Source organism: Opisthocomus hoazin, chromosome 2 (genome assembly GCF_030867145.1).
Source record: "Opisthocomus hoazin isolate bOpiHoa1 chromosome 2, bOpiHoa1.hap1, whole genome shotgun sequence".
Classification (NCBI taxonomy): domain Eukaryota; kingdom Metazoa; phylum Chordata; class Aves; order Opisthocomiformes; family Opisthocomidae; genus Opisthocomus; species Opisthocomus hoazin.
Window position 1 is genome coordinate 62,434,770 of NC_134415.1, and position 19,494 is coordinate 62,454,263.

General features: G+C 43.8%; 2 protein-coding genes across 3 annotated transcripts in view; one reads left to right on the forward strand and one right to left on the reverse strand.

Annotated features, from left to right (window-relative positions):
- SYTL3 (synaptotagmin like 3) overlaps window positions 1-1,631 on the forward strand; it is a 30,932-nt gene extending 29,301 nt beyond the window's left edge. For both annotated transcript variants that reach the window (XM_075413876.1, XM_075413877.1), the window contains exon 15: window positions 442-1,631. In XM_075413876.1, the coding sequence (XP_075269991.1) occupies window positions 442-572 (131 nt within the window). In that variant the 3' untranslated portion in view covers window positions 573-1,631. The remainder of the gene's footprint in view (window positions 1-441) is intronic.
- EZR (ezrin) overlaps window positions 1,608-19,494 on the reverse strand; it is a 37,205-nt gene continuing 19,318 nt past the window's right edge. The window contains exons 3-13 of the mRNA XM_075413878.1: window positions 16,027-16,122; window positions 14,434-14,708; window positions 13,521-13,604; window positions 12,746-12,892; window positions 9,591-9,687; window positions 6,211-6,374; window positions 5,760-5,890; window positions 5,000-5,160; window positions 4,612-4,704; window positions 3,415-3,666; window positions 1,608-3,099 (exon numbers count right to left, since the gene is read on the reverse strand). Of these exons, the coding sequence (XP_075269993.1) occupies window positions 2,935-3,099; window positions 3,415-3,666; window positions 4,612-4,704; window positions 5,000-5,160; window positions 5,760-5,890; window positions 6,211-6,374; window positions 9,591-9,687; window positions 12,746-12,892; window positions 13,521-13,604; window positions 14,434-14,708; window positions 16,027-16,122 (1,665 nt within the window). The 3' untranslated portion in view covers window positions 1,608-2,934. The remainder of the gene's footprint in view (window positions 3,100-3,414; window positions 3,667-4,611; window positions 4,705-4,999; window positions 5,161-5,759; window positions 5,891-6,210; window positions 6,375-9,590; window positions 9,688-12,745; window positions 12,893-13,520; window positions 13,605-14,433; window positions 14,709-16,026; window positions 16,123-19,494) is intronic.

Below are 19,494 nucleotides of genomic sequence, written 5' to 3' on the forward strand. Positions count from 1 at the left end.
CTCATGAGCTCCTTTTGATTGTCCTACCCAGCATTCTCCTTTCTGCTAGAGCAGGGACTACCTGCTTCCAAGTGAAGACAACCAAGCCCTAAGCCTGGTAATGCATTAACGTCAGCGGAGATGAACTGAAGCAGGAGACCTCATGCCATTCTGCTATTTCTAGTGCACACTTGCTCCTCTGCTTTTAGTTGTACAACCAAAAGGTTTTTCTTTGCTGCAGGCTGAGTTCTTCAGAGAGGGACCCTAGTTTTAGCAGGATGTATATAATGCTTCAAAGGTATAACTACAGTTTATTGTCATTAGTGCCTTAGGAGCACAGAACAGCTGAAACTGCTATGAACTGGGAGAAGCAGGTTGGTTGTTACCCGGTCAGTTGGGACAGAAGTCAGGTAAGGCGAAGTGAGAAGCAACCCTGTGACCTTCCTTGTTGCTTTCTTGCAGAGGAATCATTTGGCTCTATGGACCTTGTCTCTCAGTCAGCGACCCAATGGCAGGAAGTGCTCCGCAGCCCAAACGCATGGATGGACTTCACACTTGTCCTGCATTCGAATAAGGAAAACTTTAAATCATGAAAGATCACCATTCAGCAACTTTTCCCTCCCCATGCATGATGCTTTAAATTCAAGTGGCGTATACCCTTCAGGTCTATGGAAAGGTTACACTGGGGAAAAGCACCTACTCCAGCTTTTGGGGAACAGAGTTATGCATTTGAAAGCATGTGGCATTTTTAAGGTTTTATTTCTGCCAAAGTTAAGGCTTTGTTATCTGTGTCTCTAGCTGGAGTATAAGGTTGGTATTGTTTCCTCAGGAGTGACAAGCAGTTTGAAGTGCATTGTGCTGACAAGGAACCGGGCCCAGATGATACCCAGTTTTCCGTTTCTGGGCACAGCAGAACTGTAATTATTTAATCACAGCTAGGAATACCTCTTAGAGAAAATAACTGTTACCTTAAGGAAGTTACATGCTTTCACTCTGATCTTGATGTTTTACATGTGTTCAGAGAATTGAAAACTAGCTCATATGTCACTGCTTGCTGGAGGTGGGTGATGCTGACACCTCTGTGCTTCAGAATTATCTACAGTGCCAGTGTCACTTCACATGAATCTAAAAAGCTTTGGCCTATGGCTGCACACCTCACCTGTGTGCTGTTACTGTGCTTAAATGTGTAAGCTCTCCCTCAGTAGGGTTGTGGGACAACAGCTAATAGAACAAGCATGGTTGTAGGAAGTTCCTTGTTCTTAGCTGCCCATGTCAGACTGCTCCATGTGGTGTACAGCAAGAGTAAACAAGAGTTTAGCTACACTTATCATTTATCTGTGCAAACTGCTGGAAGTGCAAGCTTAAGGCCCAACTACTGCATCAGTTCACTTTGCCTCAGATGTTGCGTTACAGGCAGCAGAAACTCTGTACATACAACTAGTGCTGCTGGTACGTACCTCTGGTCATTACAGCAAGTATTCTCCGTTCCTCCTCTCCAGGTCAGTGGGGCTTTTAAGGACTGAGAGTTAAAGACACCGGGATTCGTATGCTAAGCACAGGAACTAAAAGAGCGGTAGCACACCTCACGCAAAACACACCCCACACAAGAAACACTCGACTCCAAGTCCTTTGTTACTTTGCAGATCTTTTATTTAGATGTTTGCTGCTGCAAATAAAAATCCACACACGATTCAACTCAAGTACAAAGCAGCATAGATGTTGTAAATGGAAGAGAAGAGCTGACAACATACTGTATCTCACTTTCTAACAGATTTTCAAGGAAAGGGGGAGATTTGTGGGGAAGGAATGGTCACAGAAATGCTCTCTACTAGAGAGAATACAACTGTGATATAAACAAGCAGTCCCTTCATCTTTGGAGTCTGAAACTTTAAATCAAATATTTAAAAAAATTAGAAAATTTGTTAGAAAAATAGGTGCAGTAAAATTGTATATATCAGATCATGTGTACATATAACAATTTTAAGTAAAAAAATGATCTTTACAAATAATGCTTTATAGCAAATAATCAACTGCACTGTATCAGACTACAGTGTTGTTCAGGCATTTTTACAGATGCAAGTCTTATTAAATCTGAAAAGTAACAAAATATACAGAGCAAAACTATTTCCCTTTGAACTAGTACTGCAATTCATGTATTGCATGTGTTATACATGTGTGTGTATATAAATACTACACTATAACTGATCAGTAATGAAGCTGGAATGCAGACACAGTAGTGTGTTAGATTCCAACAGAGTATTTGCCTAGCTGTTACACGAGGAGGGTATCAGTGTCCCTATGCCACACTTCTGAGCCGTCACTGCAAAATTTCTCCAGTTGAGAACAGCAACCAGAAAAAGCTTAATTTCTGCACCAAGTGCTTCTGAGGTGTTGTCAGTTCTTTCATAGGCGGGGGAGGGAAGGGGGCATCAAGACCAAGGGAAAAACCAGAGCGTACAAACACACATGCACACATGTACACAAAAACAGGGGTCGCAGATCCCGAGCTCTACAACCCGTCTTCTCAACTGTTGGACTTTATACTGTAACTAAAAATACGATGACATATGGCACAAAATTCACCCACAAATGCTTATTTTTAGACCAAGCTGAATCCAGCACCTGCACAGGACACGTATCTTCAACTAGAAGCACGGCCTATTAAAATTTGTCTTGCTTAAAGAGAGATGTGACGCAAGGCCTTTTGGCACTACGCAAAGGCATGAGCAAGTCACAGGATCAGTGGTACGATCAGTTTATAACTATACCAAATTTAATAGAGGGTATGGAATAAAGGGGAGATTCAAACACCTCTTGGTTTAGAGAACATTTGTTAAATGTCATACAGTGACCCCTCCTCAGGGAAAGAAAAACCACAACAAAACAGACCCAAAACAAGAACACAGCATTAAGATCTGCCTTTCCCACAGTCCTGCCTTCTTGTTAGCAGCATCATTACATTGCCTCAAACTCATCAATTCTCTGCTTGGTGTTGCCTTGCCGAATCTGCCGCAGCGTCTTGTACTTGTCGCGTCCCTGTCGCATGTTCTCCGAGTGGATAATATCATTGTGGGTCCTCTTATTTTCGTCTCTAGCCTGGGCCAGCTCATCAGTCAGCGCCTGCCATATAAAGAACATTAAATACAGATTATACACGAGAAGGTTTCAGCTCATGAGCATTGACAGTTGTTAGATGACTGGCCAGATCAGCGATATGGATACAACACATTCTTTCCATAAACGCTGTGGATGATGTAAGTCATCTTGAAGCCTGAGCAATGAGACTAATCTTTATACACCTTTAATTCAAACTGCCTATAGGAATTGTAAAGGAAGAGAAACCATCATGCCCTGGGTGCTTAATCAAATGGTTAAATGGTTATTTTCCAGGAATTACTGTTCCAGTTACTCCACCTCCTCCAAACACTGGCTTACCCTCAGCTGCATCTGTACGCGCTCATTCTTCTCTGCTTCAGTAATGCGCTTCTCCTCGTTGCGGTCATTCCTGATGCCCTCGCTGGAGAACTCTGCGCTGTAGGCAGAGTACTCAGATCCTTCGTCTTGCAGGTTATCATGGACATGGTAGTTCACTGGCTCATAGACAGGCGGCGGGGGTGGAGGCGGAGCCGTCATTACCAGGTGTAGCTCCTCCTTTGTCTTTACCAGATCATCCTGGGCTTCCTTCGCCTTTGGGAAAAGAGTGAAAAAATATTTTAGTGCATTTCTTGATTTAAACCAGCTAAGCAAATGCTTTAATGCATATCTTCCCAGTTTTGTCAATCTACTGTGAAAAGCAAGGCAGAGGGAATTCAGTCTCTGCCACCAACAGTACTCTGTTACAGTCTTACACAGAATACCTTTTTTTTTTTTGCTAGTGATGCTATCATCATCCACCGTGTAATGTGCAAGGGATGTGAACAAAGGGCCTTCTTCCAATAAAACACAGTCTAGGAAAAATAGTTCTGTGGGAAGCTACAGTTGCCTTCATCCTGTTCTCCACCTGAAGAGCCATAGGTTGTAAATGCACATTCCACAGAGCAGGAACTTACAGTCCCCAGGTTGGCATTTTTAATGCTGTTATGCAGTAGGCAGTTGGCTTCCTTGCTGCTTCAGTGGTTCTGCCCTCCCACGTGCTCTGCAGTGCTGGGGACAGGGCGCTGGGAGCACCAGCTGCTCCGAGCCCTGCGTGGTTTATCGTTCGGTTTAGTGCAAAGGATTCAGCTCTCCTAACCCAGGTACCAGCAAACCGCTGTACTCTTCAAGACTGGTACCTGCAGTGCAGCTGCGTTTGCAGCATCTTTTCTTGATTGATATAATGTTTTCAGACATTACAGCACGGATTAAACGCGTCATTATACACACCCCGCCATCCCCTCCATGGCTCCAAGATGATAAGCACATTCTTAGGTTTTATACAGGCTTCTGTTTCGAATTTTCACTGAAGGCTCCTTGGCAGAAAGGTGTTTGCAGGCATACTGTACGTTCTTCGCGAGCCTGCCCTTCTCTGCTGATGCACAGGTGTTTGTCTCCATATGTTTTAAGTCATACCAGGCTAAGCACTGCCTGGGCAAAACCGTACGCTCTGCTCAGGTGTAGAACTTCAGAGCAACTTTGTACAACAGAGATACTCACTCGGATTTGCCACTCTTCAACCTCACTCTCTTTACGCCTCCTTGCCTCTTCAAGAAGTGCAATCTTGGCTGTATACTCTGCCAGCTCTGTAGCCTGTTGAATAATAAAACTGGAATTATAAGGACTCCTAAAAAAACAAACCAGACCCAACCCAACAATGAAACACTGTTGACTGAGGAAAGACCCAAGTGTTACACTCCACTGTAATAAAGCCTGAATAGGAAATTAAGAACAAAAAATAGATTGCTCATGATAGAAATCAGTGCCACAATGATGCTATCGCATGGTCTAGCACTTCACTGCACTATGTTTTTTCCTGGGGAGCGAGGCTTTGCCTTACTCCAAGGGCACAGTAACATGCCTTATCCTCAAAGTGACTGGGTCTTACCAGCTGTTCCTGGCTCTTCATCTGGTCCACAGTTTGTCTCTCCAGCTCTTCCTTGGCCTGCAGAACAGCCAAACGATCAGCTTCCAAGCGTTCTGCTTCCTCCTGGGCTCGTCTCCGTTCCTCCTCCAGGTGAATGGCTCTTTGGATCTGATCTGAGAGCTCTGGAAAAAGACAAATCAATGTGGTTAGTCCACCAGCCTGGTCAAAGCAAAGGGACTACAGACAGTCTCTCAGGTAACTGCAGAAGCCACGATAAACGCTTGACTCCAGTTTGCAATATCTCTTCGGTGTGCACTTCAAAGTAATTCTTCGCATAATACATCAAGTAGCTGAATTCAGAAGTAGTCAGATACACATTCTCCGATCTGCTCATCTGTGCATTGAAACAGAAGCTTCTGTTTCACTAGAAAGACTTGTTCCCAAAGTGCTTTTTCTGCTAGGAGTTAAGTAAAAAGTACTTGAGAGCTGAACTCTGTTACTCACTGCTGGAAGAGGATATACTACTGCAACCCTCTTGGCAACAGGGGAAAACAGAGTTTGTGGCCTTCAGTCTCCAAATACAGTCAGCAGATTGTATGCTGCTTTTATGCCTTCGATGATCTCAGCAGTGTTGTGCATTTATCCGCACAGGTAGACATTAGGAAGCCTTGCCAAGGAATCCCAGTGTGACAAGGTTTAGGCTAAGTGGGGGCAGCGACTCACAGAACCCTCCTGTGGCGCACAATACGCGTGCTCTGGTCAGCAGGTACGAGCACTTTACCTTTCTCTGCTTTCTGAGTCTTCACCTCATACTCGTGCAGCCTCACCATCAGCTCCTCCTTCTCCCGCAACATTTGGTCTTTCTCTCTCTCAATCGCCTCCCTCCTCTTCTTTTCATCTTCTAGTTGTTGCCTGTTAGAAACAGATTGCATCCTTAGAGCTCTCTGTCAGACCTAAGCTACAGCTAGGCAAGAAAGTTGGCCGGGCGACTCTCTAGGCAGTTCCATGGGAAGTGAATGCCACAAAACAAGAGCCAGAAGACAGCAACACATATAGCCTGTGCCTTCGTCACTTCAGAATCTTTGCTCAGTTTTGAATACCCCATTTCATAAAAACATTTGTATTTTTGTTGCCTGCCACAGAAATGTAGACCACCAAATAGCCACTGGATGCAGAGAGAGAAAACCAGGGCTCTATTGCAGCCCATCCCTGCTCTTTATGTTCAGGCTCACCTTTCCAGTTGTTTCTGGTGCTTCTCCTCCCGGGCCTGGGCTTTCATCTGTTGCACCTCAATGGTGTCGGGCTTCCTGCGCCGCATATACAGCTCATGGTTGCCCATGCAGAGCTGCAGGATCCTCTTGTTAATTCTCAGACGAGGGGCGTAAAACACAAAGTCCTAGAAGAGAGACACCGCACGGTCGGTTTTCCAAGCATGCTTTCTCTCCTCCCAGCTGGCTGCACAGATCCCCCTGCCACCAGCGCCACTGTAACCGGTACACATGGGTAGGCCATTTAAATACAGCAGCGGGAACTGCCAATATCATCTGAAGCCAAAACAATTGTTATGCATATTCTCAATTTCAAGTCTACATAAAATTGACAAGTTACTCTTCCAGAAAAAGTATCTTTTAGAGAAAATTAACAATCTCCATTTAGAGAACACTTTGTGGAGTCTGGAAACGTTGCAGAAGATTGTGGGTTAGCAGGTAGCCAGCCAGGCAACTTGTACATCTCTAGTACTGAATAATTAGTTTTTAAGTTTGCATAGGTTTTGATTGAAAGATAAAGCATGAAACTAAAAATGTATTGCAGACTATTGATGTAACTTTGTAGAATTCCCTGCTCTATTTGAATCAAAATTAAAGGCACCATCTGTGTTTTTTCAGTAAAAGAGACGAAATCCTCACCCGTACAGAAATACCTTACAATATCATTCTTTCCTCTCCATGGCATTTCCTAGTTAAGTTGACCTAGCCTGTTACAAGAGTGTCAAATGAAAGTTTTGGTTTGTTTTTTTGTTTTTTTTTTTTTTTCTTTTGGTTTGTTTTTTTTTTTTAAACCACGGGACATAAGGGTTATTTTGATTATTGGGTTGCAGGCAGTAACAAAACACAAGATATTCTAAAATTTCCAGTTCTGCAAAAAGAGCAGCCCCAAATTTTTTATTCCCTGTGTTATAATCAGACTTTTAAAGAAACTGCGAACCAGGCTGAATGTTCCAGAAGTAAATCTGCTAAGAAAGGGATACAGAGGGCCAAGTTCATCACCTGCCTGATGATTTTTCTGTGCCCACAACCACCCGTGTTTACAATGCAGTCTGAACTTACGCAGTGAACAAACTCTGCATCTTTGTGCCTGTTTTTGTGTACTGTATGGATGGCGATGGGGACAGCGGGCAAGCTGCCGCATCACCACCATAAACCAGCACCCATTCCTCAGAACCACTCTCCCGTGGATTGCCTCACTGCTAGCAAGAGGTGGAGCCGAGAAGGGGCACACAGCGGCCCTACGCTTTCACATGGCAGCAGCGATCATCTTTTTAACTGCCCGAGAGCCAAGAAGCACAAGTCATGGCTATCTATGGAAAAACCAGAAGTCAGGCTAGAAGCAGTGAAGGGCACTCCCAGTACCGTTAAGACAAACGCAAACATGCTGAAAAAGACTCATTTTCTTCAATGGATTTTCCCAAGTCATATTCTGACTGCGAGACGCAGTCCGCGCCGTGTGCTGTGCTCCCCCACCAAACCCTGCCAGAGCCAGTCTGAGCTGCAGAGGTCTGACACTGCCAACTGCACCTGCAAGCTATTTGTCCAGCCTCCTGCTTCCGACAAGTGATTTTAAAACCAAACAGTTTGTGTACATTGTGATGAACAGGTCCCGTCCTGAGGCAAGGTTCACTTACATGGAAGTAAATACTGAGGGCAGGGGCGGTGACTGTGTTTGTCCTTTCAGGCCATAGCCAAGGGACAAAACATTCACGTGAGAGCACACAAGAATCCCCGACCCTTCCTCATCCCCAGCCTCCCCCCAGTTCCCCACAACTAGGAGCATGGCAGCTTGCTATGTGAAAGGTAACGCGCTGAAGTTGGAGTATGTGGGGAGACAGGCCGAAAGATTAAGAAAGCTGATTCTGGGCAAGATGCCGCAGGACTCCACCCTTTGCATTAGTGTCCATTTAAACACTGACATGTAGCATCCTCCAAATTAAAAGGGAGCTTCCAGCCCACATCTTGGGTCGACTGGGTATTTTGCTGTAGTTATAATACTTGCCTTTTTAAAAGGACACATAAGCATATGCAAAGATCCAGACAACTTCCTGAATGCTCTGAATTAGCACCCAGATAAATTCTTCTTTCACACATAACTTTAAACTTAACACCACCAACTGAGACAGAGGGAGGAAACACATCTAAGTTTTTCAATGTTAACACCTTTCTGTATCACCCTCTGGCAAGTCTCCCAGTTCAAACTCCGTCAGATTTACAGTTGGGGAGTGGATGGAAAGCTGCGATACATAAACAGGAGACTCCTCACTTCATAACAGGTACAACACGTCCAAGAGGCTCTTCTCTTGAGAAAAGCATGGTGGACAGACCAGCTCTCTGTCTCAGTGGAGTACTGTTGGCTTGCACTAACAGCATCACAAAAAGAAGCTCCTCTCCCCGCAAAACCCAGGCGATTATCTGGAGGAAAGCCCTGCAGCACACTGTGTGTTAGCATCCTGTAACTGAAAATCATCCTCCCAGTAATTTAAAGAGATTTATAAGCCATAACCCTCTGCCAAAGCCAAACTGCTCATTATTTCTCAGGGCTGTACTTACCCACCAAGGGCAAGGACTGAGGTGGGGAAACAGAAGAAGGGGAGGTCTTTCAACTATTCCAACAGTTTCACAAGACTGACAGAATGAGATCCACCTATACCAGTTACTCCACTTTATGTTCTGAACAGGTCAAAGTTGCTAATTCTTCACTAAAATAACCTTGAAAACACTCTAAGTATTGAAAAGTGACATTCACGGGTAGCTATATTTAGGTTCTCCACAGAAATCATATGCTTTACATTTACCCAAGTATTCAAGAAGGTCAGTGAGTACCATGGTCCTTAATTGGCTTTTACCCTTTTAGTGGCGTGGCAGTGAGCATTAAGATGGGAAGCCATATGTATCCATATAGTTTTGCAGTAATATTTGCATGATTTTTGTGGGGTTTTTTTATTATTATTATTAACAATAACAACAACATTAGCTACCAGCTTCCATGAACTGAAAGAAATGGGGAGAGGACTAGTCTTGGAGTATAATCTAGCTACCCAGAAGACTCGGAGAACTAGTGAAGAATCTCAAGTTTAAGCATAAGGTTACCTAGTTCACTAGGAAAAAAAGGACTCTGCAGCTGTAAAATCCGTGTCTTTCTCTGTGCGAGATACCACCAGAACCCTTTATTTATACTGCTCAGAAAACCAGACTGCTCCAAATACAACCTAAATACTAAGGCTCATTTAGCATCTAGAATATCTGCAGCTTTCTTCTCACCAAAGATAAATGTATTTTGAAATGAAACAGTATTAGTTGTTCATATGCAACATCCAGGAATCCATTCTAGATATACTCACAGGTGCCTTCTTGTCAATAGGCTTTATAACAAACTTCTTATCGTTGAAAGAGATGTTTCTGATCTCACTCCAGGGGAACCCAATCTTTGGAGTCAGTCTGCAAAGAAGAGAAATATTTTTAACAGTTGCTGCAATGAACATATTTTTTCCCCACATTGCTTCTAACACAAACTCTGTGGGTGCAACACTTCACACAGCTCTCCCAACAGAGAGAAGACAGTAGCTGAAACAAAAAACCCACAGGAGCAGGGAAGGATACCCAGTCCCCTCCCTTACGGAGTCTCTTCTCATCGCGATCAGCCACCCTACAGAACTTTGGCTGTGCAACAGGGATGGTCTCTACCACAGCCACACACTCAGCTTTCTCAAATACCTGCTTTAAGTTCATTCCTTTGAAATCGGGGCCTAAAACCCACAGCGTGCAGACTTCAGGCACATGTGCTGTGTTTCCAGGAGGCTTCTCTTACACCACGGGAGGCAAAAGCCAAAGTAACTCAGCTGCCCCCCAACACCTTCTAGGACTCACAGGGAAACGTGCTCTGCTAGCCCAGTTACCGCCGTGCTGCCTTCACGTCTGAAGTGCTGGGCAGGCACAAACACAATAGGTAGAAGCAGCTTTCTTGTCTTTTGTCTCCTCCTCTAGATTGCAGGCAAGGCTAGTAACAAAGAGCCCTATTCTTTCCTTCCATGCAAACAGCCTGTCCAGCCCATCCCAGCAGTCACCAACACTGGTGGTGCAAGGAGCTGTGCCACGTGGCGCTCTCCTATTGGAGAGCACCCCTACGAAGCAAAGGGCAAGACCTGGACTCCCAGTTCTTCCTCGCTGCCCACGAGTTCAAGTATGTTGGTTTGTTTAAAATTACTGCTTTAAGCTTCTTTAGTCATTTCAGATTTTCCTTGTCTTTTATTTCTCCAGAACCTTGCACATAAAAAGTATCAAGTTGTTCATGAGATCAGATGTTTCCGAGCCATTCCAGTACTTCATCCTTATGTATCTGGCCAGCTCTGCAGTAAGTTCAAATATTACAAGGGCTTGTGTATTTCACCACTAACAAATTCATTCAATACCCCTCCAAAAGAAAGATTCTTCTCTTATGAGGGGAGGATACATCCTCTAGAGGTAGCAGTTAACAATTCAGAATTGCATCTTACATAAATGATAATGCCAACAAGCAATCTTTTTGTTCTTACCTAACCCCTCTGACATATGTGTCTGACACACACTGACGTGCTGACAATTATTTCCAGCAAATGGTTTGAAGACACAAGTATTTAATGTTTAGCGCTTAGAAAAGTGTCTGTCATCATGGTGAACCTCTCGAGCTGTGTAAGAATCCTTTCTATGGAGCTCATTGGTTATGGAAAAATGCTGGCAATTTTGGAGGAATTTGGCTCGTCTTCAGAGATGGAAAGCTACTGCATAGCACAATTTCACTGCGCCAACACTAAATGAAGCAAGTCTTTAAAGTCGGACATCAAGAACAAAATTGCATCCTCTTCAGAACTTACTGTTCCCTAACCTTTAACTCAACTGCAGGATTATGCAACTGTGTGTGTGTAATATTATTAAGAACAGTAAAGCAAATGATTTGATTAGACTAAGTAACTAATTACTCCAGCCTCCGTCATATTAGCTTAAGTGTTTCAACCCTAGATGGAACAGTATGACAGACAACTAAAATAATTCCCTAATTAATACGTTCTATTGCAGATTCTCCTCTTCATTGCAGAAAAAAAAGCTTGAAAATACCTAGAAGTGGGACACAGACACACACTGCAGTATGGAGGCTCACACACCTATAGCATGGTCTCATTTTCCTCAGGTTGGACTTTTTCACCTTTTCCCCAGTCTCCAAATTTTGCAAGTACAAACCAGAGGCAAGGCACACACTCCCATTTTTCTAGTCCCCATATCTGCTCAAAAGACTTAATTGCATAGTAGCAAGAGTTACAGCAGAAACAAGCAGTGAATTCCAGCACTGTATTTGTTTTACAAATGCTCTTGATAGCTCTTTACAGTACACGGGTTGTACTCTGTCTGCAGCTCAAAAAACCTGTTTGTGTGACCACAGTTACATAGCAAGACTCGTCATTCAAGACTGAAGTATTACATGAGCGAAACTACTTTTCTTTCAAGTGACACTCCTTGTTTTCTGGGTGACAGCACATATCAGCGTTGCAGAAAAGACTGCCTTTCCCTTTGCAGTCTTAACAGAAGCTCCAGAGAGTTCCCATTAACACTTGGGTTGCATTCCAAGCTTTCTGGAGGCAAAGATGTAGAACAGGCGAAATCCCCTCTGTATTACAATGATAGTTTGCTATGGATTCGTGACATGAAACCAAGGCACGAGAGAAAAAAAAAAAAAAGGCATAAAGACAGTCTAGATAGCAACCCTTCATTTAAACACAATGTCTATTTTAACTCCCCTTCAATTGTGGAGTATTAGAAGAGACTAGCAGGCTTAGCCACAGCTGTTCTCGCCTTCCTTTTACGTTTATTTATAGAGGTAGCCTATCATTTCCCACCTACTATCCAATTAATAATGGCTCTGCCTTTACCAGAAGGGCTGATTAAAACTATGCATACCTCAGCAAGACCTCATTTCATTCCTCGTTCATGGTAACTATATAGGTTAACTCCTCCCCGGGTTCTGGGTGTTATCCGGCTTTGGTTTCATGTCCACCCCATAATCTGTCTTTCTCAAAACCAGGCAGCTGTACGCACATCTGTCATTAACTTCCACATAGGAATGGCCTTCGACGCCCAGACACTCTGCAGAGACGTTAACCTATCTAGGTTCTCATATTGTACCCACTGCTGGCACACCTGGCAACGTGACTCAAGGAAAAGCTTGGTAAACTCTTTAGTGCAGGGTTCAGCTCTACAACTGAGCACGATTTACCAGGTGGCATTGTACAACTGGCATCTCTCTTTCTAGGGTAGGCAGCATTAGCAGGTCAGGCTACAAAGGTCAGGCAAGTCACAAAAGCATAAATGATGTGAAAGCTCATTCCTTGCACAGCTTTGCCTACTGATCCAAAACTGTAACACAAGTTCTAAACTTTGGCCTGATCCTGTAAATGAGAAATGTTCCTTGGCTCCCACACCAGCCCTCGCTCTAGGAGATCAGAGGTGGAAAAAAAAAGAGCCTTACTTATCATCCTTTTCATAGATGTTGAGCCCCAAGGCATCAACCCCCAGCCAAAGGTCCGTTCCTTTCTTATTCTTGATTTCAAAGTAGTTGATTCCATACATCTCCAGGTCTTGAGCAATCTTCAGGTATTCCAGCATGGCATTCTCTCTGGTTGAGACAGCAAAGAGAGCAGATGTTAGCTTCTCATCTGTCTGTCTCACAGTACAAAGTCCTCAAGAGAAACAAGTACCTTTTCCTAAACCAGCACATCAAACACAAGAGTTAAAGATGACCATTCAGCATTTGGTATTCACTTTAGGAATTATGATATTACACCTACGAACACATACACACGGTACTCCCATTGATCAAGCCCTAGTATTTCTGGACAGACAATTAGCGACCTTCATCTCTTCCAGCATTCATGCTTGTCTCAAGGTACAGCCAGTGGGAAAGGTACGGTACCTGAACTTTCCCCATCTGCTAATGCAAATGCTTCAACAAACTTAAGGTTAAATGCACACCTGTACTTTTTTGTGCCACTCAGTCATCACTGATATGCTGTGCCTAGGTCCAGGATTTTCAGGAAGCCGTCCAAGAGACTGTTCTCAGCACAAGTGCCAAAATCCTATTGAGTTTTACCACGTGATTTGATGTTGGACTAGAAAACATATGCCAAGAGTTCCCCCCCACAGCTGACCCTTGAAGTCTATTTCAAAATCATGTTGAACTGCAGGCATAAGGCAATCCACCAGCGACAAAGCGACTGGCCTGGGGACCAGCACATAACACTTACTTGATCATGCCACTGTGTTCAGCATGCCACACCTGGATCCGTTCTTCCCACTGCTCTCTGGAGAGTTTATGCTGGTCCATCACCCTACACAAAGAAAGAGCTATTAGCAAGACTGGACTCTGTGTTCTGCAGTATTCATTGATGCTGATCTTTGCTATAGTCTTACTGAAAAATCAGTCCCACCCATGAAGCCTTACTGAAACAAAAAGGAAGATTCTACTCAGCCCAAAGGTGTACTCTGTGAAGCAGAGTAATTCAGAATGAACAAAAACACCTCTGCAAAGCCTTTCTGGTCACTGACAGAGACATGAGAGGCTTACGCAGAACTCTGCAAAAGAATCACATACATGCTGCAGACACAAGAGGGTTAAAGTACAGCAAAAACTGATGTGCTTCCTGGAATCAGACATTGTGCAGGGCGTCATCAGGAAGTATAAACAGAAACCATTTGTCTGACAACATACACTTATCCTGTGTGGGGATGGACTGCTTAGCCTCAAGACACACTTTCCAGATACGGGAATTTTAGGACTGTACATTAGGATTAAGGACACACAACCCAAACTTCTCCAGGGATGACGCATTCATGACTGAAGGCTGCTCTTCTCAAAGAGGAGACATTCAGACTGCCAGTTACCAGCATGGCCACAATGTTTAGGAAAGAAAAGCTGAATTCAAAAGTATACTTCCTCTCCCTAACCAACCCAAGAAGAGAGCACAAAAACATACTGACAGATAGAAACAAAAGAAGGAAAAAACCCAGATGCATACAGATCAATTAAAAAGTCATGCTTTCAGTGAAACTCTTTGCATTTAACTAGAATGCAAATTCTTGACAAAAAAAAAAAAAACCACCACCCAAGCAAAAATGCCCCCCACAAAAAAAAGGGAGACTGTCAACCAACTCCTTCACCTTTGGGGGATCAGACGCTCTGAATTGAGGTATCCAGGCTTGTGCACATCTTTCTTGTAATCTCCAAATTTGGCCTGCACAGCATAGGAGCCAAGAAGTACTGCTGTTTCAGGAGGACAGTAGATCTCATCGCTGAGGATCCCTTCCTTCACCTGCAGGAAGAAGAGCTTCTGTGTGATGTCTTGGATCAGCTCTTCAGACACATCCTCTGGGAAGAACTTGGCGCGGAATTTGAACTGGAGGGGATTCTCCTTTCTAATTTCTTGAGCAGAAACCTGAGGAGTGAGGCGACACCACAACTGAGCAGGGTTGCAAACAACAAAATAACTGACACTTACACAGAAAAAGGAATTTTTGGGGTATTTGTTTTGAGCGGTGAGTGACTGGCAACTCATTACTGGCGTTCCTTAATTCCAGCTGCTTACTGGTATGAGAACACAGGAGAGACACATTAAGTTTTCCAACTGAGCCAGTAAAATTCTGCTTGCACAGCAAGCCTTGGTCACTGGAGAATGATTTACCATGCTGTATCGGACAGCAAACCCATCCAGTATCATATGTGTTTGACAGAACAGCCCCCTGTCATTAAACAGGCATGTCACTGACTGCCTTGTCAAGAAAAACTGTTCATACCCTCATAAGAATTGCAAGCCCACAAACAAAAGCACATCTGAGGCACCTGAGCTCTGTTACAACTGCCCAGTCTCGAAGTGATCTATTTTTCTAATTAGCGCAATGTTATAGAAAAAAAAATAGTGGAAATTAAGAAGAGTTGCTGTTTTGTGCTCTGGTACACTGCTCATATATATATTTGCATAACTAACTTGCTTAGCACCAGTGGCTCACTTCACTGAAGCCTCAGGCCGCACGCTGTGAATTTGCCACCTGGATAGAGCGAGCTTTTGTTGAATCCCTGCCAACCTAAGTAAAAGGAGGGCCCCAAGGACCTAGCTGCAGCTAGAAGACAAAGTAGTCTTAAGTTGTCAGTGGACAGCAGCAGGGCCTCTTGGAAGATAAGAGAAGAATCTCTAGCCTGCCCAGGGACAATGGAGGGCCCCAGTGAGGAACAAAAAGCCCCCAGACACAAATAACAGCACTGGATCAGCTGTCACGTGGACAGTGCGTGGAGAACGCATGCAGGACAGGAACTTAGATTGTCAGGGTCTAATTGCCCAGGGATTTCTTTGTTCCGGGTCCCTCTCTGGAGGCACCCAGCTCGAGCTGTTTTACACCGTTGTACCACTCAGTAAATTCGTCTGGCGCACGTCATGTTGGAGACTTTGCTTCAGGAAACCTCAGATCAAGCCTGAGAACAGCTGCTTCTACCCAACAAAGCACCGTATCCAGCTGCTGCTGCACATCTGACAAATGCCAGAAAGCTTTCTACAATTCACACAGAGTGAAAGGGCAAACTTCCACCACGCCACACCCCACCCAAACAGTTCCCATGGAGGTCACAAAGTTTTCTTCAAAAACTGTGAGAATTAAGGAACAACCAACAACAGGTACAAGGTTTAAAAAGTTGCAGCCACTAACACATCAGGAATCCTGCAACATTAACCTTTGTTCAGCAATTAGCCTGAAGTCTGTTACCTTTTTATCAAGCTTCAGCCAAGTCTGGAATCCTTTGTTGTCCACATACTGAAGACCAAAGTACCACACTTCTCGCAAACCAATGGTTTTAACCACCTGCAACAGAAAGGTTAAAAAATAGTTACCGTAGGTAACAGTTCACTTGAGGTCCAGGTATCCCCTTAAGTCCCGCATCACCTGTGGGTGCAGGCAACAGCCTAAACCTACTCATCTGGCATCTCCCAATTTCATTTTGTAGACAAAGATATACGGCTGCAGTAGTAGATGACAGCAGTGGCATAGGTTAAGCTACTTGTCCCACACAGCTCCTGGGAGAAGACTATTCCGGTGAAACTGGGAGACAAACGGGGCAAGTGACAGGCCACCAACTGCTAGGCTGGTACACTGGCAGCAGGTGGGGCTTCTGCCTGCTGGCGTCTTCTGCCCCTTCTTAAAACTGTACTCGGCAAAGCAGACAACTAACTTGTCTCACCAAAGCTTGTGGTAAGATGATCTGTAACAGTGTTAGTACTAACTACAACTACTTAGAAGTACTCATGGTTCAGGTGATCTTGTCTGCCAGTCACCAAAAATCATTTGGCTGGAAGAAGCAACTAAGAGGTGCTTCACACAGCTGCTGTAATAAGCTCCCTTTGCGGTTTTGAGAATTAAAACAAGCTGCAAGTATTCTCAGTCAAAGGATATTCTTTTTTTAAATTCACACAAAGGCTTGTTTTCAAGGACAAAATATACTGATGGCCCAACATTAGGATAAATTTCATTTCATGCATTGTAAATGCTAACCAGACGAAAGATCCAGAAACACCATCCGTTCACTGGATGGCACACTTTGCTGGATAGCAAAAATAGTCGTGTTTGGACACGTTCCTTTTCCTCAGAGGAGGAGATAGCCTAATAACTTCCTGACCTCCTCCTACTCTTGACTGCCTGTTGTTATAGCCCAGTAGTTTTCCGCCAGCTCAGCTACCTGTAAAGCTGTGCTCCAGGCAGCTGAGATCTGGGAAGACCCACTACCTACATTTCTGGACCACTTCCTTGACGTTATTTGCAGAGCAGCCCCTCAAAAACTGATGTAGGCATCATCATAGGGAGCTGAACTGAGTGGAAGGCAAGAGCTTTTTTAAACTACTTTGCAAGTTAGGGAAGTGTGACAGACTCAAGAGCGTGTAGTAACATGCGTTTCAAAAAGTCTGACAACTCAACTAAGGATCTGTTTCACCCTCCCTATTTATAGTATTGCTGGAGTGCAGACTTTGGAGAGACAATGATTTTAGGATACTTAATTAGTTTTTGCTGTGGTTTGCCCTAAGTCTTCTTACTGCTGAACTCAAAGCCAGCAGTCTGTACATGGAAGCCAGGGCTTCCCAGAGTTGGTAAGGGAGATTGGGAAACACACACCACTGATTAGCACATTGAGAATTACTGTTCGTGTGACATTGCTGAATAGCAGGCAATCTATAAAGTTTCGTGATATACTAAACCAGTTAGCATATCACTAAACCAGCAGACCAAGAAAATTGCATAGTAGTATGAAAAATATCACTAAGTAAACATAATTTTTAAGGATAAAGATGTCAGAGCCTAGTAGTTGACGAAACTTCATAGCTAGACGCTGTGGGCTGTATTCAGTAAGCTACAGTTATGTTCTATTTCAGCAAGGACAAAAGTAACTAGTTGTAACTAGAGTTTATGTTAAAAAAAAAAAAAGCAAAACAACAAAAAGATCCCAACCCAACAAACAAAAACCCCCCAAACCCCACAACTTTTTTTTTTTAAAAAGAGCTGGGGTCTGAAAATACTTCAGCCTTTACTTGACTAAAATTCCTTTTCCCTCCTCCCCCAGAGCAGCTTGTTTCACCACAGAACAGACAAGTTTTCCTGATTGCTAGGCATATTTTTAGCAGGGTCAGGACTGGGCTTTACTCAATCTAGCAGAAAAGCAGGGGTATGTTGAGCATGGTACTTCCTGTTGCACAAAACGTGTTGCAACTTTGTTAAAATAAAGAGTTGCATAAATCAAGCAGTTATCAGGTCACTATCACTGAATGTTTCCTACAACAGAAAAAAGTACTTTTTTTTTTCTATAAATCGAGTTAGAAAGCTTGCAGAAGTTATGACTCCTCAAGCTCTTCCCAAAACGTAAAGGCAAGGAATGAGAAAAGTATTAAGCTAAATTTCACAATCTGACCATTCGGATTCAAATACAAAGACATGGACTTCTTAGTCTATATTCTGGGAAATTATTTGTAAACTTCCTCCATAGAAAACCAAGGAAGAACTAAGAACCAAGGTATCATATTCAAGGTGGGAAACACCTCCCTCTCCCCTCCTCAGATGCACAAAACAGCAAATCTTAAGTCTGCCCGTTCCACCCAGAAATGCCTTCACTCCCAGAAACTGCCAGTGACACACTCTCCTCCCTTCAAATCTCTTTTCGCCGTGGCCAGGATGGCACACGATTGCCGTGCCTGCCATGGGGAGGTACTCCAGCCAGCTGCAGAACCCACTGTGCTGGTTCACAGGGCACCTTGGACCATGGTGGCGTGAACGCTGCATTCACAGGTTTCCACTATTTTCCCCTTTTTCTATAAAAGGGAGTTATAATCCACTTTACATGCAGGATACACGTATGCCAGCAAAACCTAAAGCACAAGGGCACTGCCAGAGTAGTTTTGCTAGCTGACAGCAGGCCAAGAAATCATCTTGTGGTTTTTAAAACCAGCCTGCTTCCTCAACGCCGTTTTCCCCTCACAGTGGTTCTGCAGTTCAAGTTGGGCCACTCCCCACACCTGCAAAAACCTGTTGCCCTCCGTAGGCTTTATCTGAGTGTAAACTCCATCTGAGATAAGGGTCTAGTAAAAGGCTTGCACAGCAGAAGTGAAGAGACCATGTCAGAACGGTTGCAGCTAAACACTTGGTCTTTGCCTTCCCAGGTTTTGTGCTGTACACTTCCACCTTAGTCTTCTCTTGACATTCAGAAGCGCACTCCGGCAAGGTATGGACTATGGATAAGAATTTCCAATCACAGATTTTAAACCTGAGCCGTAGGATGTAAGGAGCAAATCTTTATGAGGTGATAATCTATCCCAACAGTGCAATAAGTGCTGCAACAAGCAGTCGTCAGAAGTCCAAAACTACCTAGACAGCAAGTTAGAAGTATCTTGGGTCTGAAGCATCCTGCCTTTTTCCATGTTCTCAGGATTTTGTGCTTCTCAACTGGAGGTCAGGAAAGTAGTAGCTCTTCTGTCAGACAGACGACTTTGACTCTTAACAGATGTAAACATCAGTGAATATACAGGTGGAGAAAAAGTCCTTATTGAATCCTTGTCATAAAGAACACAGGACATACTTACACTGCCAGACTTATGGCATTGCTTTCAAAAACCTGGATTTCAGTCTTTTGAATTTCTGTACCCTCAGAGATGAAACCAGCGTTCTCTGTTTTGGGATAACATAAGGAGCTGGGGG